At 36.3% G+C, this 27,371-nt stretch overlaps 1 protein-coding gene across 1 annotated transcript in view; it reads left to right on the top strand.

Annotated features, from left to right (window-relative positions):
- The window catches only part of sfrp5 (secreted frizzled-related protein 5), a 30,967-nt gene extending 4,655 nt beyond the window's left edge, over positions 1-26,312 (top strand). Inside the window, exons 2-3 of the mRNA XM_065296035.1 lie at positions 8,364-8,441; positions 24,945-26,312. Of these exons, the coding sequence (XP_065152107.1) occupies positions 8,364-8,441; positions 24,945-25,273 (407 nt within the window). The 3' untranslated portion in view covers positions 25,274-26,312. The remainder of the gene's footprint in view (positions 1-8,363; positions 8,442-24,944) is intronic.
- The last annotated feature ends 1,059 nt before the right edge of the window (positions 26,313-27,371 follow it).

Raw genomic sequence — 27,371 nt, 5'->3', positions numbered from 1 at the left:
ACCGCACATCTGGAAAAGAGGCGTACGCACGTTTTTTGTGCGTAAGCTCCTTTTCTCTGAATCACACTTACGATCATTTCAGAAATGGTCTTAGATGAAATGTAGGACAGTTCCTACGTCGCACTTTTATAAATGAGGCCCCCGAGCTCACAGCAATCACTGAAGAAACAAACAGAGTTTTAAACTCATCAAATCACATCATTTAATAGAAAATGAAGAGAAAATATGAATCTGTCTAAAGAAATATTAAGTAAACATGCATCAGTACAACTAGATTTCCCTAAATGTGAAATTTTGGATTTAAATTCAGTCAGTGAAGCACTTTCATCACAAACACATGTGAACAGAAGTGAATGAATGTGTTTGTCTCACATTATTGCTTAAATTGGTTGATGTTGGACAGGGTTTTTCAGGCCGTGACAATGGCAAGGTTGGACTTAATAAAAAGATAACGTGGTAATTATTGTTGGATATTTTATCGCACTTAACCATAAAACTGGTAATTGTTACACCTCTAAGTCCACATATACTACATTTACATGTATGCATTGTCCAGACACTTTATCTAATTTACTTGCATTACTAGGTATACATTTTTTATCAGCCTGTGTGTTTCCTGGGTTTGAACCCATGGCCATTTGCACCGTTAACATAATACTCTATCACTGAGCTGTACAGGAGCAAATATCTTTAAAATGTATCATTTCGATAATCAAAAATCAGATTTAAGAGAGAACATTACTGACTAAAGGGGAACTAAAACTATGATTTTAGGGAGCACAGTTTATTATAAGAACCAAATTGAGATTAATTGTTTAAATAAAAACAAAGCTACAGGCATGGGTTTGATTAAATGTGTATTCCAGTGTTGCAGGATTTCAGTGACTGCCCTGATGGGTGACTCAAGAGATTTGTAAACCCATCTCTGTCTCTGCTCACTGCACATTTAAACGGACATAAATCATAGCAGTATCTCATCCTGATTAATGTTTATGTGCAAAGTGTTGCTGCTCATAACTTCAAGGGTCCAAATGAGCCATAAAATTATGACCTGTGCAGTTTAAACATTTCCCCCATAAACTCTGATGCAGAAATTCCCTGATGCAGAAATCTGTCGGATACGGGAAGCATCTCAGTGGAATCAGTGGACTTTTTTAAAGAATTCTTCTTAAGTGTGGTCCTATCTGTCAAGACAAGAACTTTTTTGCCTTGCACACATCTCTTTCTCCATCCAAGACACTTTAGTTATTTAAATCATAAAACATGTGGCCACTTAAAAAAAACACTATATAAATTACATTTGTTACCCTGGCATCACATTGTAACCAGGTAGTATGCAAATAGAAATTTCTGTACATCATGAAACCACAGCAATGTAAAATTATGCGATCCTCAAATGGGACATATCATTAAAATCTGACTTTTTTCCATGTTTAGCGCTATAATTGGGTCCCCAGTGCTTATATCAATCTAGAAAATGTGAAAAAGATCAACCCAGTAACTTAGTTTTGGTAAACCATTCTCTGCAAGCATGTAAAAAAATAAGTCATTGAAATTTGGCTCCCCTTGTGATGTCAGAAGGGGATCTTATTATAATAACATCACCCCCTTATCTGCTCTATCCAACCACAGCACTGCCATGTGTAAAGAGAGAGCGAGAGAGAGAGAGAGAGAGAAAATAATTGATAAACCACCATTATGGTGATCAATGTTTGAATTTCATCAGCTCATTTGTATTTTAAAGGACACACTCAAAACGTCAGATTTTTGCTCACACCTACAAAGAGTCAATTTAAACATGTTATAATAAATGATCTGTTTTTTTGAGCTAAAACTTAACATACGTACTCTGGGGACACCAAAGATTTTTTTATCTTAAAGTCTTGTTCCAAACTTGTATAAATGTCTTTGTTTTGCTGAATACATGGGAAGATATGTTTTTAACAAAGATCTGGGGCACCACTGACTTCTACAGTAGGAAATAAGTTATAGTATGGAGGTGAATGGTGGCCCAGATCTAATTGGAACAACTTGAGAATGAATTAATGACAACAATTTTAATTGTTTTAATTTTCAACTGCACAGAAACCAAGCAACTGAGAAAATCGCAATTTCGCTGTTGCACAGTTTTTTTTTAATGAGTAACAAACTCTTTCCACCTAATCTGACCCAGAAAATCGAGTTTTGCAGTCAGATAGAATCATTAAATAGGCTGAGATATTAAATAGTTTGCTACATAATTAAAATACCTGACAAACAGCATCCCAAAAACTACATTTACTGTAAAACTGTAACGTTTTTAAACATGACTAGACTTTCAAAGGTATCTGATAAGGAATCTTATGGTCTATACACATCTGAATTAATTTAAAAAGATAAAAAAAACTTATTGGTCTGATATCATTCAATCTTTGATTTGCTTCTTGCCAAAGCTCAGTTTGCAAAAGTATCCATGCTCATACCACTGACAAATGGTTGTCTCCACTTCTACCAGGCAGCCTGCCAACAAACCACCTTGCAAAACAGAATAAATCGCTCTGCAGTGCAAATAAAAACGTTTAAATTTCATGAACGCAGCTCGCTACAGTTTGTGAGACTGCAAGAAGGATGACTCCACAACACTCTCGCTGTGTGCAAACACACCGCTGTCTCCAATGCGCTGAATATATAATGTATGGGAATTCCTGCTCACGGTTAAAACTTACAGAAGGGTTCAACTCCCCACGACCTGTGCACTGAAGCTTGATGAACTTTGACCCCTCCCCTCATTATCTGCTGCTATGGCTGTGCTCGAGGCTGGGGTGATAAACTCTGACCCCTGGTTTTTTAACCTGGAAGGGGGAGTTTGGAGACGAGCCATGTAAGTTCTTGTAACCAGATGCTTTTGGTTTGTTAGCTCGAGGGAGGGCCTTTGGATCAGTGCTGAGTAAATGAAAAATCATATTCGCTGCCATCGAGATCAGATATAACACACATCATCTTGTGGTCAATATCAGTGCCAAATTGGTCATGGTTTGCTTTGTCAGAACCACCCCATAGGGAGTGAATAGTGGTTTCAACTGTATAAACGAATGACTTTTCCAAATCTTCACAAGCCACATCCTGCGTTTTTTCCCCAATCACTCTGCATAGGCGGTCAATGATTTAGTGATTAAGGCCCGGAAGTTTCTACAACTGAACTATGCTGTTGTCAAAACCATCAAATCAAATTCATTCCCCAAACCTTAAACAAATATCAAAAAAACTTTATTAGTCATGTTTCAATGACAGATGGGAATAAAATATTCCTTTAAAAAGTCTTTGTAGTGTACATTTCTTTCCTAGCTGAGAAAAGGTATAAACCATCCTAAGATGGTTTGCTGATCTTTCTGATTTAAAGTGATAAAATCAAAAATGAAAATTCTGTCATTTCTTGTCAGTTTCATTATTTTGTTGAACACAAAAGAAGATGTAGTAATCACACAATTAACTCCTATATTTGTTTTTCCTACTATGGATGCCATCAGCTGTGTGGTTAACTTATCAAAATATCTTCTGTATAAGTTTCTTACAGGTTTACAACAACATGACTGTAAGTAAATAATGACTTTTAGTTTTTAGGTGAACTATACCTTTAAGGGGGTAAGAAAGCCGGTCTGCCCAAATCTCTTTTGAAACCAGCCAACAGACCTGCTTAAACAACCTCAGAGACCAGCAAAGACCAGCAGACCATCTAATCTGGGTCAAGCATGTGATTGTTTCTTATGTACAATAAGTGTGTTATGCTGCGTTCACACCAGCCGCGTTACTGTGGATTCACACCAGATGAGAGTTCAATGACTTGCGCGAGTAGATTACATACAAAGTCAATCCAAAGACGCGATCAGACGCGTCCTTGCGTGGGGCGATGCGAATGATGCGATATGGGCGGCACGTTTGCCGTGAAAACACGCGCTATTCGCCTAAAACGCGTCTTTGCCCAAGTTCAAAATATTCAACTCGAGCAAAAAATTTGCATGACACAAAGTTAAATCCCACGAGTAATCTAGAGCGAGTAACGCGATGCCCCGCGTTTGTTGTGTACGTAGCGTTATAGGCGTCAAGCGCGAGTGATTTCAATGTTAAGTCAATGTGAAGATGCATTGACGCGCGTCTGGAGGTGCGGTAGACGCAATCCCGCCTCATTCGCGCCAATGTCTAAGCATTGCTGTGGGAAACACGCGAGTTGAAAAATTTGAACTTTGGCAGAAAAATGCCCCACGTTAACCAATCAGGAGCTTGCTCTAGTAGAGACGTGATTACAGGAAGAGACCGGAGTCGCAGAAGCCCCTCCCATGATGCAAATTTCCAAGTGAATGTCTCAATGACTAGAATTTCACGCCCGAATAAAGCGAGTAAACCCAAAATGTTCAAGTGGCAAACTAGACGCGGTATACGCGAATTTGATGCCTCAAACGCGGCTGGTGTGAACCCACGGTTAGACAGTAATATTTCAGCAGATATTAACCCCAAACCCCAGTAGGTGGCACAATCTTGCCCGCAAGATCTGCAAATATCTATCAGCTGTCAGAGGGTAATGTGAAGTTGTTGGCATTGGAGGTCGACCGTCGTGCGTTTCACCGATACCGATAACTAAGTTGGTCCCTACTTGCCAATAACCGATTAATCGACTGGTTGTTTTAAAATGGATACTGGATAAAAATCAAACATAACAGTCAAAGTTAAACAGTGCTGAAATGTATTAAAAAGTAATAAAACAATTGTGTGCAAATGTGCTAAATGAAATAAATGTATAAATAAAAATATATTAATTATATTAATAAGTATTGAAGTAAATACTTCTGTTGAAATACTCCCACTGGTGACATGTCTATTATATGTGTAGTCTTGTACTTTATTTGCTTTTTTAACAGTTAATGATCATCTAATCAAGATAACAAAAGATGATAAAAATAAATGAAATCAGATTTTGATTTGTTGGCTATGTTAACATATATGCATATAGATCACTTTCTCTCCACCTTAACTTAAAATATGGATAAAGTAACCAGCTGGGTATAAACTAATGCCTATCAATGGTAATAATCATGACATTAAACATTTGGGTTGGATTATCTGCGTGTATTTTTGTTTGAGGTATATTAGCGTCCTGTTAGCCTTGACGACAAACTTGGTTTCCTGCTGTTGTTTCTTTACTAATGCAGCATCTTTTCAGCAACTTAATTACTTCATAATGATATGAAGCAACAGACATACTTAAAAAAGTTTCCGCATGGATTTTTTGCAGATGAACTATCGGTGCCGATTAATCTGCAAAACCGATTAATCGGTCTACCTCTAGTTTGCATGTGCCAGTGAACACATTTACTGTCAAACTGCTGAGAAGGAAGATTTCACAGTGCCTTATTACAATAATACATCTGCTATGAGTTTTTACAAAACCTGAGTTATAGGATGGCCAGATACATTTGTTTTAATTAGGCTGCATTAATGTTGAGTGATATGCAGATTATTTCTGGGCACAACACACACCAAAAGGGCTGGACATACACCATATAAACCTGTACTGTTGTAGGTTATAAAAGTTTTCAGTGAACTAGTACAAGTCTTCCCTCATAACTTCTCTTCTCTGGGAGGAAATAAAACCAGAGCTGCCAAACGTTCTGCCTCTCATGGCTTCAAACACTGTGGATTAAAGTCCATTAGCTCTGGCCTGTTGCCGTGTATGAGTCCAACACGGCAATGGATCAGTGTTTTCTCTGCACGAATGCGCCTATTAATGTCCCCATGAAATCAAACTTGAAGTTTTTTGGCTTTTTAGTGTGAATTTGTTTGCCTTAATGATATCTGTAAGGTAGTGTGCTATAAAACACTGACAAATTTCAGATACATAATTCGGCATTCAAAAAGTACGGACTATCCTGCCAATACCGATCAACGATTTGATGACATCATTCTGCTCATCCGGGGCCTCATTTATAAAGCGTGCATATGCAAAGATTTGATTGTAAAGTGTGCGTACGCAAAAATCCACGGCAAAGTCCATATTTTTTTTAACTATCTTTGATGTAAAAAAGTGCATAGCTCCACGTCAGGGTCTGAGCAGACGTACGCACTTTTGCTTGTCCGATTGCTGCAGGTTTTTGCAAATATAAGCCATTCTTGCTGCTCAAAGGATTTAAACATTGACAGGGGTTCTTTTATATGTCAATGACATTAATAAAGGCGAAAATCTGCCACTGTTCAGCTGAGCACAATTTCAAGCCCATGTGTGATTTATAGATTTCACGTCTAGAAGTGAGGCGTACTTTCGTTTTATAATCACATATATACGCGCTTTTGAGAAATGATTGTAAGACGTTGAGACGATCTAAAACGTCTCAAACATAGTTTGAGACACATGTGATTAGGTAAAGGTATGGGTAATTTCTATTTTGCTAGTTTATGTCACATATATGCTAATTAGCATGTGACATTATCTCCGCCACAGTCTTTCAAAATCCTGTGGGAAACACTGCATTAGATCAGTAGGTGGAGAGTTGGCAATCTTTTGTGGCTGTTTGAACACATTCGACCACATGAGCGTCTACATCACAAAAGCAATCCGGTTTAATGCATACCTGTGAATTTAGTTGAAAGTGGACTAGGTCAAAACTTTTTACATCCCGTTTACACCTGTATGTATTGTCGTCCACTTGTGATCCAGACGATCTTAATACCAGCTATGCATCACCGAGGAAACTCCAAAAAAAGTTTTAACCAAAATGCATTGCATTCGTCAGACAGCTGTTGGTTTTTGCAACGCCGCATCAAGTTAAACAAAACTAAGGAGACTCTGCCGTGGTTAATCGTGTTGTAAAAACAATATTGCCTGTCATGTAAACTAGGTAAGATACAAACCAAGGCTTTAACCGGTTCACGGAACAAAAACGAAAACCAGAAATTTTTTATGTTTTGCATGGAACAGAAACTAAAACAGAAACTTTCATAAAATATATGTTCCGGAACAGAACCGTTTATTTAAAGTAATGGTAACCGGTTAATACCGTTATATTTTTTCATTCTTTGACAAGATTTCTGTGCAATATGACTCGGTGAAGTTCACTTCCGGTCGTCGTTGACTCATTGGAGAAATGAAAGGCTTGCCACTAGCAAGTAGCCTACTCAAGCCCAAGTCTCTAATAACCATAAGAGGTAAATATTGTAGGTTACCAAGTATCTCAAGATGTTTGTTTTTTTAATACTAATTAGTGGTGTAACGGATCGCAGTTGATCCGTACAGATCACGACCCAAGGTGCGGCTCGCATGCGATTCACGGATTAATATGCAAATTTAACTAGGGTGAAAGTTGATCATGTGCACGCGTTTCAAAGGCTTGCAAATGTTAACACTTAAGTGATTTTAAACAATTTAACCACAAAAAGGCACTAAAGTGAGCAATTTTCTGTTCGCACAGTTGCACGTTGTTGAATGCGTCCGGTCCAACGCCAATTAAACGTGATTGTCTCTATGCCCTTTAAAGATCAGAACTCTTGATGTATAAACTTGAGAGAGAGTTGCGCTACTGTGTCTCATACTGTAGTCCATTAAAATACATTTGGTGAATAAAGCACTGAAAAACAATGTAATTTTCACTTTATGTGGAGCGACTGTTTATGCTGCATCTTCTTCCCGAAGCGTCGTTTGGAATTCATCCTCCGTCTGTGTGTGTGTGTGTGTTTAAGTGGACTCAACAAATGTAGGCATGTCAGAATTACAGTTATGCTGCTTACATAATGTAGCCTTTTTTAATGTTTAATGACAAGATAAAAGGAAATTTAAGGACTTAAGAAAATTATGTAGACTAATAATTTAAGTTTAATGTCCTAATTATCAGTCTACTTATTTGTATGTACCACAGCTGACATGGAACGTTATTAACCGGTTCGGGAACATACATTTTTTGTTCTTACCGGTTCAGGAACGTCAATTTTAGGGTTGAACCGAAAACCGGAAACGTTAAAATACCTTTTCTGTTCGGAACGAACCAATTAGGAAAAAAAAATTGGTTCAAAGCCCTGAGAAAAACAAAATGCAAGCACGCCCTGGATCTTTTATTCAAAATTATTTGCTGCTTAAAAGAGGGGGATTTGTAAGAAGATTGTGTTGCATGGTTTAAATATGCTGTATATAATATTGTACATTGTGCTATAAGACTTATGTGACAGTTTATGTGTGATCGAGTACTCAGACAAATGTACGCCATCGTAACAGTTTTACAACGTGTATGTTCACTACCAGAAACTGCGTATTTAATGTATTCAGTAATTAACAAAAATACTTAACATTTTTCAACTTTTCACATAAGAACTGTGTTTAACTCTTCTCTTTCTTTACTTTTTAGTTTCAAAAGTCTGTCCGCCCTGTGACACTGAGTTGAAATCCGACACCATAATGGAGCATTACTGTGCCAGTGATTTTGGTAAGTTATTAGCACCAACATTAACGTACAACCTTAAGGGGGCGTTCACACCAAAGCGTTTTTCCGCAGTTTGGGTAAAACGCTCAGCTCTTCAATATCACTTCTCACTCAGCCGTCCAATCACAGTGGAGGAGGGGCGGGACACATTACAGCTGTAAGACGCCACCCATTTGGCCCAACGAAGGTATCCAATGCGTGGTGAAGGGGTCTCGTGTTCTCGTTTTCCTTTAGCGCTTCTAGAAGAATAATTCCATTTATTAAATGTATTTCTCTGATCTCTGTGATTAAATTATAATCTGACTCCAATTTATATACTAATAATTTAGTGCATTATTCCAATTATCTGTTGATCATAATTTATATGTTTGATTATTTATAAATTCCCATAGTCTTAGTTATTCGTTCATTAGGGACCCGATATCGCACAGGATATACGCCGGCCGTTGCGTACATCTCACGGACACAAAATTGCCAGTCTGGTCTTAGTCAGAGGTTGCCGGGTAAACTAATATTTTTACGTCTGGCCGCCCCATGCTTGCTCCGATCATAAAAATAGTTACTTTAGTCACGATCATGCAACTTGCTAAGGCAGGTGATAGACATAAATCTGAGAGTCCTGGTGAATGTGCCCCATGCTCCATTCAACATCAAAACACCAGTGTGATCATATCCTGACATACTTATTTTGCGGTAATACCAGACTCCTTCTAATCTACTGGAAATAATAATTTCTGAAAGAATTAAAATAAATCAATACAATTTCTGAAGAATTTAGATGAATCAAATGTAACAATTTATTATACCAGGCAGGTTCCAGCTTCAAACATCAATTAAAAAATATCATACAGAATATTCAATTCCAATTAATTAAAATGATCAACAATTGCAAAAGTTACAAAGTCATGCCTGGCAATAGACACTCTGGCTACAGAGTACTTCCATCGTGAATATAATACACCTAAAATGGTGTAGGAAGATTCTTGTTAAAGATTTCTTCCATGATGTTTTTAGTACACACACAAAGTGTGGGAGCTCCTGGTTACAGGATGCCTCCATAAGGTTTGAATACACACAGAGTGTGGGAGCTCCTGGTTACAGGATGCCTCCCCGAATGTTTTGCCAGGCCACCTTTTATACACAGCTTGAGAAAACTACCAAAATCTGGTTTGACCTGTACCAAGTGATACTAAAGAACACCTGGTCAAAATCCAGTTTGACCTGTGCCAAGTGATACTAAAGAGCACCTGGTCAAACTAGCCAGGAGTAACTTGGCAACTGGTCAAACTAGCCAGAAATATCAAGGCAAAACCCCACCTCTACAAGAAATGCATCTTCTATCCAAAGTTCTTAAACCTTAATCCATCATATCTTAGATTTATAGAAATTAGACCTTTTTACTCATCGCACCATGACCTTTAAGATAATACTAAACATTAATATTAAATACCAACTTAGAACCACATAATATGTATACATTACATCATATATTTCAGCAGATACTCAGTGATGTGAGCCTTAAGGCTAACAGTGCCAAAGCCTTTGTGATGAAGAGATTAGGAGAACAGAGAGTTGCATGTCTGTAAACAGTTTCACCTAAGAGTCAAATTTGGGTTAGCAACACCACCTGAGGTTTAATTGTTTTATAGTGTCTCTTCATAAATAAACTCAAAGTTGATTATTTACCAGCCGTACTACAATTCCTCCCCTGGCCCTTTTGGGGCAATTGAAAAATAGTCCATAAGGGCCATTGCTGGTCATATTCAAATCCTTGTGTGTTTTTTGTTATTGCAACAGTCTCTGTACATCGGGCACCTGTAGAGGACTTAGGGTGAAAGCAGTGTTGGCAGATGTCCGTAAGGAGTGAATTGTGGATCTGAAATACCAGCTTTGAAGCAAAGAGAACATAAACACAAGTCCACTGCCAATCACACCTACGAAAAATCCAGTCATGTACACATAATGTGCAGAGCGAATAGATGAACTTGACAAAATCTTTGCTGTTCCTTTGGCCAGGTTTGTTTCTACCTGAGCCTGGTTGAGATGATACTCAGTCTGTTGAATCATCTATTGCACCAAATCCATGGTGTCAGTCAATGACTGTGTGCTGTGTTCGTTGAAAGTGTCTCCCCACCACGGAGAGACGTGTGTCTAATGGGATCCTCCCCAGGATATTTATCTGACATTTTGAAAAGTCCTCTGTTACCTATTGGCAGAAGGTTATTTTTTTTTGTAGAATAGTCAGACCTCCATAGGTGAAGGAATTCCTCACACTGACAATGCACCACTGTATGTGGGACATCTGAAGAACATCAAACACATGATCATGCAATGGCTGAACACTGAAGAACTTGACTTTCATTGGAAGAAAATTATTGTGAAAGATTACAAAAACAAATTACATTATTAAAAGGTTTCATATTAGTAGGTGCGAATGGTAAAAGGTCTTATTTCTCTTTTCAAAGCAATTTCCCATAAGATGATCCCATTTAAATACCAAATTCTTCACTATTATGCATCTCTTGTATAGAGTGGAATTTTGATAAAATCTGTGTATTTTAAAGGAAGAGTGGCAAAAGTTTTTAACTGACATATTTACCAGTGGTATACATCATTAAAGCATATAATAACAATACTATTCAAATATAATACAAATACATGTAATTATATGTATATAAAATACAGATATTTATACTAAGGTATATATAATATGATATATCTATATGATATATGATTATATTTTAATAACCATATTATTAGTTCAGAACACTGAAATGCAAGTTAACAATGTAGATCTAAAACTTAAGTAAAGCAAATTAAAACATACCTAGAAATACTTAAACAGATTCTGAATTTCTTATTTAACCATTGTTCACAAATTCTATACATATACGTTGGCAAAGTCACATTCAATGGTTAGAAGTCTGATTGAGAATCAGTTGGTTGATCAATAGAAATGCCAGCACTTCAGATCTAACCATTTTTTTTTTTTTAAGTTTGGAATGTCATTAGACATGTTTGCAACCACATCAAATGGCTTAATTCTTCACTTATCTTATTCTCAAATAGGTCTTATTTAGAGTTTCAGGTAGAGTTTCTACCTTTTATTTATTCAATCAGAGACAAAAACCTTAATTTGTGACTATAACCATGCATATGTCCTACGTACACTGTAACATTTCACGTAGTTCAAAAGAAAAATGCAAACATAGTTTTTATATTAAAAATAAAATTAGCATCATGAGTAGTTCTTTGATTTCCTATGTGTGAGATGCTAAATGGGTTTGCATGTATGACAAACTCTAGAGTTTGGATTCTTAGTCATTACTCATACATATGTGTGATGTTTTCAGCCTGGATAGTTTTAAAACTTATACCAGGTAACAGTGTTATGTTGTTTCAATGGTGAAAATATGTGCATTATAAGTTCATGCCTGGGAGTGGGTGGATTCTAACTTAAAGTAATCTGTGTAGCACAATTTTAGTTCCGATGCTAAATCGGGAGGTCATATAATGAATATAGTAGTTTATTACTGTGAGATGTGTATGACCCCTTTAAACATTATCACACCCAGCTCCTGCATTTCAGGTTTGTGCCTGTATTTGGGCTCAGATACATCTCTAGTATCTGGACTCTTAAGGAGTCATAGAGATCCACCTGAAAGGGAAGATGTTAAGATAACAGACAAAGAAACATGCATTTCTAAACTTTGGTCAATTTGCATTAAGACATGGCATTATCTTTAGTTTCTACTGATGTCACTACCACACAGCAGTCAATGACAGCATTAGGTTGTAAATTCTTCCTGTTAAGAAGATTTTTATCATTACTTTTTAGCAAATTAATTTCAGAGGCCAGATTAAATTGGGAATTTTCTGTTATATTTGACTATGTTGTTTCAGTATAGTCTGAGTGTATAGCACCATAAACTGCACTTGCATTTAAACTGTGAGCATAAGAAATCCCAGTTTTGCTGGGGAAATTTCTGGATTAACTTTAAACTTAAATGGCTTTACTCTGAGTTGTTATCAGTTGCGTCAGCTCACATGTTTAACTGCTGTGATGTCTGTTTAAGGTACATACTTTTAAACTTTTCACATCTCTGTGACCTGTAGGACTGTAATTTCTGATGATTTAACATTTCCCACATTTTTAACCAACTATAAAAATAAATTGACTAATCAGATTCAGTTTAAATTGATGTTTTAAACTTATAAAAGAGTTGTTTGGTTTGCTATCTTGTGCCATAGTATTCTCTGTGTTCCTGCAAAGCAAAAAACAAAACCAAAAAAACAAAGCAACAAGCAAGCAAAAGCATACACATACCCCCGTTTTGGCACGAGATAGTGGACCAAATAAATTTTAATCTTAATATTCCCTGGGCCTTTGGGTCTTTAATCATTAAGTTTGAAATGCATGTAATGCATCATTTTTCACCATATTAGGCCTGTCTGGCCATTATAATATAATGTATATTATAATATGATAATAATATAAATTACATTAAATTAAAAATAATATTCATTAAAATAATTTTATTACTGGTCTCAAGGGCTTAAGAATGATAGTAAATTTGCTAAATTGAGAACATGTTCCTGTGCATTAACATTTCCACTAACAACAACAGCTACCTGTTGTGAATATAAAAAGTAATCAAGGAATAGGATGTAAAACACAAACTTTTGCTCATTAACAATTTCCACAATCTCATAGAGAAACAAAAGACTTAGCTTCAACAATCTCTAGACAACTGGACTCAATTGTTTATTTGACAATTCTCATAATCTCTTAAAGAAAGGACTAAGCCTAGAACTTTTAACAGCGCTGACAACACTGTACTACTGTATATCATGATGTTAATCATAGCTTTAAATCACTTTGATTGATTCACAGAAAAAAATGATGTATTTTATTTGTTACAACAAAGCTAAACATATTTCCCTTGAAACAAGGAGAAACAGCACATATTTTCTGAGAGGGGGTTTAAGCCCTTTGATCTCAGTGGTGAATCTTTCTCTGTGAGATAAGATCACATGTGTTTCATTGACAATTGTAAGAACAGTTTCATCATTATCTTTCTGTGCACCAGTTAAAGCTTTAGCTCAATTTGCCTCATATCAACATTAAGGAATCCTGCAATAATTAGAGTTTTAAGATTTACTTTTCCCATTCTACACTTATCCAATCCTGAGTGTTCTTTAGGAGATTCACTCACAATCATTAGTAAATCCTTACTTGCTTAATATCCAACATTTAGCTCCACTCTGCATGCACTAAACCTCTAACATCAACAATGCTGCCTTCAATCATTTATAAACTTTCATCTTTCTTTCTATCTTCCCATTATAACACGTATCTCCTTAACTTATCAGGTATAGTTAACACACTGATGTTTGCTTCATTTAATGATCTTAAAAAGACTAATATGAACATTTGCTCTTGTCATATCATTCAAGTAAACCCAAAATTCACTTCTCATATGCAAACACATTAACTTACACTGTAGTTTAAATGTATATAACATCCCTTTATTTAAGTTAATTCTTGCTCTGAAGGATTTTGTTCCTTTAAATGTTGCACATGTGCTGTGAACATCATAAACAACTATACATTTAGTAATTACTGTAATTCAATGTTTACCCTTATTTGAGAACCAGCATAAAATTTGGAAGATGTTAATCCATTTTAAGTTTATCTTTTTTTGCTTTAACAAACAAAAGAATTTTGATTTGCTAACAAAGGGAATTTATCCTCATCTACACTGCTGTTGTCATGCTGTGTAAGTTTATTTCCATTAACAGAGTTATTATCGCCTGTTTTGCGCAGCTTTGTTTACATTCATGGACGCATCGACTTGGGCACGGAGTTTTCTCATCTCATCCGACTGACTTTATTATTCACGGATATTCGCTAATACTTTACGGGTTTCCAATATAATTGCGAGATCGTTCCACGGAGCAAATAGATAATCGCCACAGCGATATTTCCACTTTTAGACTCAAATTTACGACTTTTCGTCATGTACCGCGATAACATTTAGTCATTAGTCCATGTAATATTCACTCCTTCTGAGTGTAAAAACAAGAGAAGATGTTTGATTCGGAGCGCGAGGAAATATATTATTTCATTATCTGCACTGTCAGTATTATATCTCTGACAGCGGTGTTGTTGTTTTAATTCTTTTGCCCACCGGATTTCTCCGGACTTTCACTGAGTTTACCGTCCCATTCTACAACATATACGGGTGCGTTTATGCTCACCCTCAACATTTCTAATAGGCAAATAAAATCAACTTACCAACACAGCTGCAGACAAAGAGTAGACGTTTAAACCTCCTATTTTGCGATGAATGGAATCCTCTGTTATGGTTGAAATGTCGCGCTGGAAAGCTTCCTGGAGTACCACGTCACTTTTTCGGGTGTACTACGTCACCAGAATTACGTCACCTGTGGTATACGTCATCACGTCGGGATCACCAAGCTGTAAGACGCCACCCATTTGGCCCAACGAAGGTATCCAATGCGTGGTGAAGGGGTCTCGTGTTCTCGTTTTCCTTTAGCGCTTCTAGAAGAATAATTCCATTTATTAAATGTATTTCTCTGATCTCTGTGATTAAATTATAATCTGACTCCAATTTATATACTAATAATTTAGTGCATTATTCCAATTATCTGTTGATCATAATTTATATGTTTGATTATTTATAAATTCCCATAGTCTTAGTTATTCGTTCATTAGGGACCCGATATCGCACAGGATATACGCCGGCCGTTGCGTACATCTCACGGACACAAAATTGCCAGTCTGGTCTTAGTCAGAGGTTGCCGGGTAAACTAATATTTTTACGTCTGGCCGCCCCATGCTTGCTCCGATCATAAAAATAGTTACTTTAGTCACGATCATGCAACTTGCTAAGGCAGGTGATAGACATAAATCTGAGAGTCCTGGTGAATGTGCCCCATGCTCCATTCAACATCAAAACACCAGTGTGATCATATCCTGACATACTTATTTTGCGGTAATACCAGACTCCTTCTAATCTACTGGAAATAATAATTTCTGAAAGAATTAAAATAAATCAATACAATTTCTGAAGAATTTAGATGAATCAAATGTAACAATTTATTATACCAGGCAGGTTCCAGCTTCAAACATCAATTAAAAAATATCATACAGAATATTCAATTCCAATTAATTAAAATGATCAACAATTGCAAAAGTTACAAAGTCATGCCTGGCAATAGACACTCTGGCTACAGAGTACTTCCATCGTGAATATAATACACCTAAAATGGTGTAGGAAGATTCTTGTTAAAGATTTCTTCCATGATGTTTTTAGTACACACACAAAGTGTGGGAGCTCCTGGTTACAGGATGCCTCCATAAGGTTTGAATACACACAGAGTGTGGGAGCTCCTGGTTACAGGATGCCTCCCCGAATGTTTTGCCAGGCCACCTTTTATACACAGCTTGAGAAAACTACCAAAATCTGGTTTGACCTGTACCAAGTGATACTAAAGAACACCTGGTCAAAATCCAGTTTGACCTGTGCCAAGTGATACTAAAGAGCACCTGGTCAAACTAGCCAGGAGTAACTTGGCAACTGGTCAAACTAGCCAGAAATATCAAGGCAAAACCCCACCTCTACAAGAAATGCATCTTCTATCCAAAGTTCTTAAACCTTAATCCATCATATCTTAGATTTATAGAAATTAGACCTTTTTACTCATCGCACCATGACCTTTAAGATAATACTAAACATTAATATTAAATACCAACTTAGAACCACATAATATGTATACATTACATCATATATTTCAGCAGATACTCAGTGATGTGAGCCTTAAGGCTAACAGTGCCAAAGCCTTTGTGATGAAGAGATTAGGAGAACAGAGAGTTGCATGTCTGTAAACAGTTTCACCTAAGAGTCAAATTTGGGTTAGCAACACCACCTGAGGTTTAATTGTTTTATAGTGTCTCTTCATAAATAAACTCAAAGTTGATTATTTACCAGCCGTACTACACAACAACCAACCAGCGCATTGTTCAATGACTGATAAGCAAAGCAGAAGTATCATAGCAACCAAAGCGCTCAGCTGAAAAAAACTTTCAAGCGCACACAGTTGGGTGCCCGCCTGGCATTTTAGCTGCGTTTAAACTCTTTGGTGCACGCTCCCTTAGTGTTACATTACACTTGACTACTTTACTGACGTACTTCAATATGAATGAAAAACACTGGTTGTGGTCTGTTTAAAAACGTGGACATTAAATATTTTGAGCAATATTATTTAAAAAGTATCAAATTCCAGATAATGAACATCACAAACTTGTGGGAGAATGAGTCTGTACATCTATGGGATTACATAAGAGGTTAAAAGCCATTTAAAAAGTCTTTCCTACACTACAGCACATTAAACACACACATAGACGTGATTTATGTTTGGCAGTGAGGGTTGTTTCTCTTGGATTTTCTTATATTTACCCTAACAACTATGACAAATGACCCAAGCAAATATTGTTAGTAGTACAGAAGGTTGTTTCTATCTTCTAGATCTTTACTTACTAACTTTTTGGCTGTTATTTATAATGAAAAGTCAGTAAGTGTAGACATCACTAAGAGATTTATAATGTGGGTTTATAATGTTTAAAACTATGTCACAGCTTTTACGCACTAATACTGAAGTCATAAAAGTCTTTTCTTCTGGTCTTATGTCATTTGACGTGTTGTTTGTAAACTAGTGCCATACTGTATATATAAGTTTGATACGTGTGGGTGATTTGTCTCACTTGGAATGAGTGTTTTAATTCTTGTGGTTGTGGTTGTCAGTTTTCTAAGTATAACAGTAATCAGTATATCAACACATACTGGACAGGCCGCACACATCTTGTGATTTGTAGACGGCTTGTAGACGGCTGCTGCTCTGTCGTGTGTATTCACTGGCTCCTGAATACTGCTGAATATTTGATGTAGTGTAGAGGAAATTCATTGTTTTTCTGTTTGACTTTGAGAGTTTAAATGGCTCAGTTTGTCTTTATTATTTGTTTATACTGTAAGGCTTTTGGTTTCTTTTCAGCAATGCCAAATAATAAGCATTTTTGCTTCTACCAACAATGTTTTAGCGAAAGACTCTTGAAAGAACCGTGTTTTACCTTTTGTGTTTTATTTAGAACCTGTAGATTCATTTTGTGCGACAGAAAAATTAAAAATGTTCCTCTTTATGAAACCACACGGCCAGACAAAGAACCTTTCTGAAAATGAATTATACATGAGTGAAAGGTAACCCACTAGAAAATGTCTTGTTGGGTGTAAGAATAATGCCAAAACAAAGATGGCCTTCATTTTATAGAATACGGTCGTCGAAGAGACCATCTAAAGATAAACATAGACATTTATGTTTGCAATAAGCCCTTAAACGGACAGACTGGAGTAATAAAATAATTTGTAAATCTATTAATAATTAAAATAGACAATTATTCAAGAAGGTTTCCGGTGTTCTGTCGAAGTCTGTTCGCTCTTTTTTTGTTTCTTATAGAGTTTTCATCACCTTACGTTTATAATTTATTTAGAAATTTTAATGGGTTATACTAAAAAAGCAATATCATGTATTCTATAATACTATTTATTAAATATTTCATAATTTTTCTGTTTTCTTTTATTTATACTAAAGCGGCTTGTTCTGGTTCTTCATTCTTCATTTTAAGCCGTGATAAAATACCCCGGTATCACTGCGCCAATGTTGCTACGTACTGATTTATGAAAATAAACACCACAGTCTTTCATCATATTTTCAATTTTTCTACAATTGCACAATTAATGGCGATATCCAGATAAATGTCAATAAATTTTGTTGAGTCGTCTCGTCAATAAAGAGAAAACGTTCCCTGAGGAGTTTCTACCTCAAAGCATATTTGATCATCACTTCACCAGTTGCACGCTATAAATGTTAATGTTTAAATTAGATGAATGTTGATTTATGAAGATAAACATTACAGTCTTTCATTGTGTCTTTGCTGTGCTCTGTTTCAGCCACACTTGATTCTGAGGAACTACTTTGTTTGGCGGAAGAGTAATATTTGTACTATTATAATTACAACTTATTTGTGTTTTATTTTTTTTAAATTCTGCTGTGCATATGAAGTAACCGTTTTATAAAAGCAATAAGCCCCGCAAAGCAGTGGTGTTACAGTGCATTTTATAACAGCTAAGGGGGTTTTAGAGACTCCGCTTCGTGTCGTGCCTAACAACGCCCCTTAGCTGTTATAAAATGCACTGGTAACCCACTGCTTCTTGGGGCTTATTGCTTTATTTTTACCTTATATCTTATAGCCTATGTCTTCTTTTTGCTCCTACTGTTTGTTCTAAAATTATTATGTTTATATATATTATTATAGCACACACATGATGTGAAGTGTTATTAATATATAAACAGGCCTATGCATATAATGTAAACATAATAGTTTTAGAATAGTTTTAGAACAAGCACGTATGCTATAAATATAAGGAAGAAATCATAGATAACAATTATGAAATATTTAATAAATGGTATTATATATTATATAGAATACATGATAGTATTGCTCTTATATGTACCCATAAAGAACAATACATATATATATTACATACATGCACACATCTCAGTAGCCAAGCCATTTAAACATTTAATTTATCTAAAAAAAATTAACTATAAGAAACATTACACTCTATGGGAAACAGACTTCAACAGAACACCTGATCCATAACAATCACAGTTTAACGCAAATGGTACATTCACACGTCATGTGTTGCCGAACTGAATTGTGGATCTGTCTGCGCCACGTCACTTCTGTTGCTCACGGCAGAAGTTGAACATTTCGCAACTTTTGAAGAGGAAACGCGTGTGTCAGCGAATCAGATCGCTTTTATGCAAATAACCCAGGCAAAGCCAGCCAATTACGTTTAAGGAAGACCGGAGCATGTGTAGCGGCCACTGTGATTGGCTGTTGGTCACGCTTCAGACAAGCCTTCCGTCAAGCGTTAACGCCTACGCCCTGTGTGAATGTACTGTAACGCTTGAAGGAAGGCTTGTCTGAAGCGTGGCCAACAGCCAAACACAGTTGCTGCAACACATCCTCTGGTCTTGCATAAACGTAATTGGCTGGCTGGCGCTAGGTTATTTGCATAAGGCGATCTGATTGGCTGACGCACGCATTGGCACTTAAAAAGTTGAGAAATGTTCAACTTCTGCTGTGACCAACGGCAGTGACGTGATGTTGACGGATCCACAATTCGGTTTGGCAACCCATGACGTCATCCATTAAAAGTAAATAAGAAGCTTTGATACTTTCACCCCGTGTGAATATATCATCAGGCCAGGGGACGACTTTGTTGTTAATGATTCTATTTGAAAGTCTACCAGAAGTTGAGTTTAGTCCACAAAAGCCATCTATAAACGGTTAAGACAGAATTGATTCTTTAAAGAACCTTTCCTCAGTGGTTCTCAAACTTTCGGCATGCATCCACCTTGGTGTAGGGTTCATCCCTTCGTGCCATCCCCCTAATTTTTATGTGTTTGCTAAGTTACCTGATCATTGAGCACAGTTACACTATGCATTTGGCAGACTTACAGCGCATTCCAATGTTCACATTTGATCAGCATCTGTATTCCCTGGAATCCAACCCATGAACTTCTGCGCTCCTAATGCAACTGAGCAACAGGAGAAACTTAAGGGTATTGGTTGCTAAAAGAATGAAAATCTTAATAAAGAGCTTCTTTTCATTCTGAGTGAATTACGAATTACAAGCTTCTTTTCATTATTCCACCCTGAATTACAAAACCTTGTCAGTTTCTGTTGATAAAAATCCCAAAGGTCCCATCCATTTCTGGGCATTAACCAGGGACACGGCTGAGCATCGGTTTCAGAATTACTGAAGACTGCAAGTGCTCAAAGTGACAGCTTTCCTCCTCACCTGATTTCCTCTGATGTCAGACGTACTGCCAGCAATTTAAAGCAGCTCTTGTTTAAAAAGCGGTTTCAGCTTGTCACCACGATATTGCCCAGGCGTGCTCGCTGCCCACAAGCATTACGGGTCACGAGCGACCACCTGAATTTAAAGGCCCTGTGCATCTTCGCTGCAGTTAGGCCTGTGTGCTTTGCAGTTATTCGTTGGTTTTGCTGGGTAAATCTGACGGAAAAAATCTTTCGCACAACTGTGACTAAAAGGTGATGTAATTTTTTCAGTGCTAAAATACTTTTTCCTTTACCGGTTTAATGTGAAGAGACAACATTAAGTAACCCAGCAGTAGGATATTTCCCTCGAAGAGTGTAAACATTGTGGCTTGGGACACTTTAAACATTGCTCTGTTTGTCTGAATGGTCTGACATGGCAACAGTGACTAAACCACTGACGTGAGTGTATTGTGTAGTCTACGGTGTTCCTGTAGCTCAAGCATTTCAGTAGCAGCGCAAAAGTCATGGGGATCAAAAAATGAATAGATTGAATGCATTGTAACCTGCTTTGGTTAGAAGTGTCTGCCAGAATGCATACATGTGATTTATGTATCTGTCTATAGTGAATGTTTGCTTATAAGAGTAGACAAGGAGCTAAGACTTATAATGCATTTAAATACCGCAGATCCTTACAAACTAAAAAAAAACAAATTCTGGGACAGTGACAAAACGATTTGCAAGATGAGAAATTCAAAAATCTTTTTTTAAAGCATGCATCAGGTTTATGTCAATGCACATATTGTATTTATTGTTGAAAGAAAATTAAATTTCCACAATTTTCATGAAAGTTAAGACTGAATCGACCTGAAAATGTCAAATGGTGTAAAAGCCAATTGTGCCAAAGAATTAGAAATATTAAATATTTTTCCACCTTGATGGTATGTAAACATAATCGTCGTCATCATCATCAAAAAATATATATAATAATTTTAAAATATAATTTTGTTATTTTTAAATGTAAATTCTAATGCGTTTTTGTAATATTCGTCCTGACATGCTGAAAACAGCTCTGTTTTCTTAAAGAGTAACTAAACCCTAAACCAACTTTTTTTAGTTAATGATCTGTAAGAATGATGCTTTATTAGTGCTGTTCATTGATTTTAGTAACTTTTTTGACATTTGGATATAAAGTGTTTCAATACTACAATATATGGTGTAAAAACGTCTGAGTGCTGCCCTCTTTAGGTTGAACGGTGGCTACTGCAGTTGAATTTTCCTATTGGATGTTGGGTCCAAAAAATGACTCGTGACGTAAGCAGGTTCAAGCTCACCACCCCCTTGTTACGATCTCACCACACACTTGGTACGAGCTTAGTTCGTCCCCTAAATCTCCGTTGGGATCTTCCCACTTTTCTTGCATTTTTCAAATATTGCCAGTGGGCGGAGTCAGGCTCTGACCAGGGGTTCAGTTACTCTTTAATAATCTTTGACAAATGATGTAAAAATGTATGTAAAAAAATCATATAACACTTATATCCATATTTTATGAATATATTTATATCTTCAATAAAAAATACTAGTTACACCAATTGACAAAGACTGGTTACACCACATTGAAATTTTTGCACTTATTCCCCAAATATTCTTTCAAAATGAAATAAAACCAGAAATTTCCTCAACAAAGAAGTAATCTGCTAAATGTTTTTGAAATTTTAACCCTTTTACATTTAATTGAACCATATGGACACAAAATAATCAACGTCACGTCATAAAACCATCTATGTTTGTGAATTTAACTTATGCGCAAAACTGGAATATAGCATAAAAAATTGCGCATAAAACATTTGTGAATAAATCACCGCTTCCATCCAGCAAGTCAAAAAGAATCACTTCCTCATAAACTCACGCCATGTCAAAAAGAAAAATGGAATTTGCTGCCGTTTGGCTTTTTAGCGAGCAGACGAAACAAAACAAACACGTTCATGTCATTATGCATTCGAAGACGGAAGAAGCCTGCAGTTGCGTAAGACGGTCTTTTACCGAATCAATTTGATGACACACTTTGCATAAGGCATTTCAGAATGAACAATTACATGACTTTTTTGATCCGCATTAATCCGTTTATTCAGTAAATGTGTTTCCATTGCAGTTTTGTGCATGTTTTTTTTATTTTTTAATGCACATTTTTAAAATCATATCTTGGCGTTTCCATCCAACGATTTTTTTTTTATGTATGTGATATCCCAAAATGTCCATAAAAATAGGCAGATGGAAACCTGCCTAGTGATTCCTGTGACTGTGAGTACATTGTGTGGGCAAGCGCACAGTCAGAGATATCATTTCATAGCTTCATAGTTTCATATCATCAGTTACAGGTTTACTTGGCACATTCGTGTTTAATTTGACTTTCACAAAAAGACGAGAGAAACTGTCACCACAGGATCACACATTTTTGGATTTGAAGCAGAGTTTCTCTTTTGTGCACATTACTATGTGATTTGAAGAAGGAAGGTCTTAAATCTAAAATGTATCCCGGCAATATTGTTTCTTGTTATCTTTATTGTTATAGTTGTAATGTGGACATTTTCTTTATAGTTATTATAGTCGTCATCCATGAACTGCCATTTAGATGCACAATTGGATACAGTGTGCACAGTTGCATAAGTAAAACCGTAATGTGCATTATTGCATATGTGACCATATCTGTGAAATCCAAGCTAAAGTCTTAATCTAAGGATGAGAAGCATCCAAGGCTGACCATTAATTCACTGATTTCAATCTTTGAAATGATCTTACTCAGTTAATATTAAAGATATCATGGTTATGACTTTAGGTGGGTTTTCACACTTTAGTTTTTTCTTCCACATAACAAAAAAAGTTGCTAAATGTGACATCAAAATCAACAGCATTGCAAATCAAACTGTCAGATGAAATCTAGATACAGTATGTCCCAGGGTAAATACAAATATATACTTAGAGAAATGTTTTCCAGTAAGAAAAGGTTTGGGGGATCTACCCCTGTTAGGGGCCAGATGTAATGATGTGATCGGGCCGCTGAAGGGGTGTCCATTTTTCACATCTGTCTTCAAACTTTCCGTTCTACTCTCCATTCTCTCCCGGGTGATCGCAATTAGTGCTGTCCATGTTTAAATGATGCTCCTCCAGGGAGGTGTAAACCATTCCAGGGCTCCGGATAGCCTTGGTTCTTCCTGTGTGCTTGTTGTGAAATGTCTTGTTGCTCGAGCCGGCAGAAATACATGGGAGTGTGAGCCCCAAGGAAAGGTTTGCCATGTTTTCCAATAAATAAAGTTCAATGACAACAAGTTAGAACCCAGTCATTTTCCAAAGAGTCTTTCCAATTAATTTTTTTAAGGAATTGCTCATCTGCAAAATCTGACTTCTGTTAATTCTGTTATTGTTTACATATCCTTGTGTCCCTTCAAACCAGTATGCTGTCCCCATCCCACTGGAACACAAAAGAAGAAGTTTTTTAACTCATTCCCCGCCAGACATTTTTGAAAAGTTGCCCGTCAGCATTTTTTGTGATTTTCACAAAATGCCTTCCAGGAAAATATATAAACATACAAATATATCAAATGAAAGAACAGACCCTCTGCTTTCAACAAGAAAAAAACAATAAACAAACAAACAAACAAACAAACAAAACGCGAAAAAAAAAAAAAAACGTTTCATCCTCTCTTTTTTTTCTTTGCTTACACTGCAGAAAATGATTTTCAAGAAAAAAATTCTTAGTATTTTCTTTTCAGTAAAAATATCTAAAAATTCTTAAATTAAGATGCTTTTTCTTGATGAGCAAAACGACCCAAGAAAATAAGTCTAGTTTTTAAAAATAACAAATTTAAGTGATTTTGTGCATAAAACAAGCAAAAAAATCTGCCAATGGGGTAAGCAATTTTTTTCCTGAATTTTTCTTGAATTTAGTGTTTAAAAAAATTAAAGATTTTTTTGCTTACCCCTATGGCAGATGTTTTTGCTTGTTTTATGCATTTTTGGTCTAAAAAATAGACTTATTTTCTCGGTTCGTTTTGCTCATCAAGAAAAAGCATCTTAATTTTTAAAAAATGATATTTCTACTGAAAACAAGACAAAGAATACTAAGATTTTTTTTCTTAAAAATCATTTTTTGCAGTGTATAATGTATAATAATGTTTTTTAATGCAAATGTTTTCTCTTAATTGACGAGATAACTTGTCAATGGCGGGGAAAGAGTTAAGCACCTGGCACATACATACATACAGACACACACACACAAACATTCTCATAAACAAAAGTACAAAAGCTGTCAATGGGATGTTACTCTTTAAAAAGATCCTATCTACCATTTAGGTACAGATATGTATACATTTAGTACCAATATGTAGCTTTAGGTAGTAATATATGGACTTTTGGGGTATAAAGATGACTGCTTTTGTTGACCCCAGTGACAGCTTTCATTTCTGAGGGTGTACATCTAAATGTTTTTGTATTATTATGTCTTTTTGAAATGAGGCGTGAGTAAATAACAACAGGATTTCCAGGTTAAGTTTCCTTAATGTCTTTCTAATTTTTCTCTGCAGCAATCAAGATGAAGATTAAAGAAGTGAAAAAAGAAAAAGGAGACCGCAAACTCATCGCAGCACAGAAGAAGAAGAAGGTTCTGAAGAGTGGAGTACTAAGAAAGAAAGATTTAAAGAAGATCACGCTTTACATCAAGAACGGCGCAAACTGTCCCTGCTCACAGCTGGACAACCTCGGGAGCAACTTTCTCATCATGGGCCGAAAGGTGGACCAGCAGTTGCTGCTTATGTCCATTCACAAATGGGACAAGAAGAGCAAAGAGCTCAAAAATGCCCTTAAATTCATGAAGTCTCAGCAGTGTCCCACCTATCACACCGTCTTTCAGTGACACTTTCATAACTCTCTCAGAGACTCTTCCTAATTCAGACCGTTGCCACACACATTTTATTACTCAAATGGCTTTTGGAAACCGCGCCCTTATGTTGTTCCAAACCGGTATCTCATCCGTGGAACACAGAGAAATTTAAACGGAATTATTGTCATCCCAGTGTTGGGTCAAAAAGGGACAAACCCTACCCAGTGGGTTGTAATTTAAGCGACCCTATATGCTGGGTTGTTTTAACCCATTGTTGGGTCAAAAAGAAACTTTTTTTAAATGTAACATCTGGGTTTGTCCCCTTTGACCCAATGCTGGATTGAAAATACCCAAAAAAAATTTATAACAGTTACAATGAATGCACACTTGAGGCTTTTAAGCTAATTTTTTCGGTCTGTTTCTTACGCAAAGCTATCATATGACTTTACAGTTCTTCAAAAAATGTTCTTGTGGAACAAAAATCACGACAGACTTTTCATATCATTCATGTGTACAGCTACATTTTCTTACTCTACATTTATGAGGCCTTGTATCAATGTGCTAGAAAATTCACTGCAAGAAAATGAGCTTTAAAGAGGGTTGCATGAGCAAATATTTGATTATAATGACCATGGAGATTCCACTAAAACAACAAAACAGTGCCGACTGGTTTTTATTTGTATCTTTTATTTTGTAGATAAGGAATAAAAGTTTTTATTATATACAAAGACATGATTGTGATCATTAGTGTGAATCTAAAACATGAAGATTTAAGCCCAGCTGTGGCTTGGAAGGTAAGAGAGCAAATTGATTGAAAGTGCATTGGACTGTTGGTCAGGACCGAGCCCAAATATCTCAACCGCAGCCTGTGAGCGAATCTGGTGCATTTCTGTGCTTTAAGAGAGCCCGTCATATCAGCCAAACTTATGACAGACTTTGGACTCATATACGCAGTTTGGTCGGTGGGGTTTTTCTAATACATTTTAAACAGTATGCAGACTTTTTTACTAAAATTATTATCTATTGCTTTAAATATAAATAATGGGATTCCATTGTGTGCAAGTTCACTGTAATAAAGCTATCATTTTATATAAGCTACAGTAGTTCTCTTTACTTAGAGACACTTTTGGTTCACGACTGGTTCAATTAAAACGCAACTCATTTGCTTACGTTGTATAACAAACATCTCAGTATTCTGCAGGAGGAAGGAGAACGTTTTTATATAGTAAATGCGATAAGCTTTTCCTATAATAAGCTTCTGTTTCATCCTGGTCCTTAACTCTTTCCCCGCCATTGTTGTTCCCTTGATGAGTTTTTTCGGCAATCTATATTTGTGCTATTATCCACTTGGTGGCACTCTTACCCAACTTAAAAAACACTGAAGCATCCACTAATTCAAAAACAGTAAAAACTCTGAATCTGATCTCTAACAAAAGTCTTTTACAAAAATGCAATTATCTCAGTTTTTTGCTCAAAATTTGGTATTTTTGAAGAAACCTATCCATAGATTAGAGAGCTGATAAAAACAAATGACGTTTTTTTTCAGTTTTTTTTTTCAAACCAGAGGGTCTGTTCTTTTATTTTATATATTGTATGTTTATATATTTATAGAAGAAGAGATTTTTCTGGAAAGCATTTAACTTCATCATAAATTGTAAAAAGCTACTGGCGCTGGCTGGCAACTCTTTAAAAACGTTGGCTGGGAAAGAGTTAATGAACATAATGATTTTTTTTCAAGAAATATATAGAAAACGTTTATTATGAATTTTTCTTATACAGACCCCTTAAAAGTTTGTAAACATTTCAACGTCTTGGGGTGGGCGGGTGTTACGACCCAAGGCTGTCTAGGGTGAGGGATGTAACATTTATTGGGGGCTCGTCCGGGATTATTAAAAATTGATAATCCATATATATATTTTTTGAAAATTTTCCTTCTCCTGGGTGTGCGTGCTTTGGTGGCGGACGACTCTGTGTTAGCGCTCTGGTTTTGGCCTGCGGTTGGCGGCCTGTTTGTTATGCCGCGCTGCGTGTTTGTGTGGGTGTGGTGTGTAGCAGTTATGGCATTGTTTAATTTGCAAGCCTTTATTGGAATCCATAGCAGATCATTACAATATTTCTTTGGGCAAACAAA

This window comes from Paramisgurnus dabryanus, chromosome 20, assembly GCF_030506205.2.
Source record: "Paramisgurnus dabryanus chromosome 20, PD_genome_1.1, whole genome shotgun sequence".
NCBI lineage: Eukaryota > Metazoa > Chordata > Actinopteri > Cypriniformes > Cobitidae > Paramisgurnus > Paramisgurnus dabryanus.
This window is presented reverse-complemented; position numbering and strand designations above follow the sequence as displayed.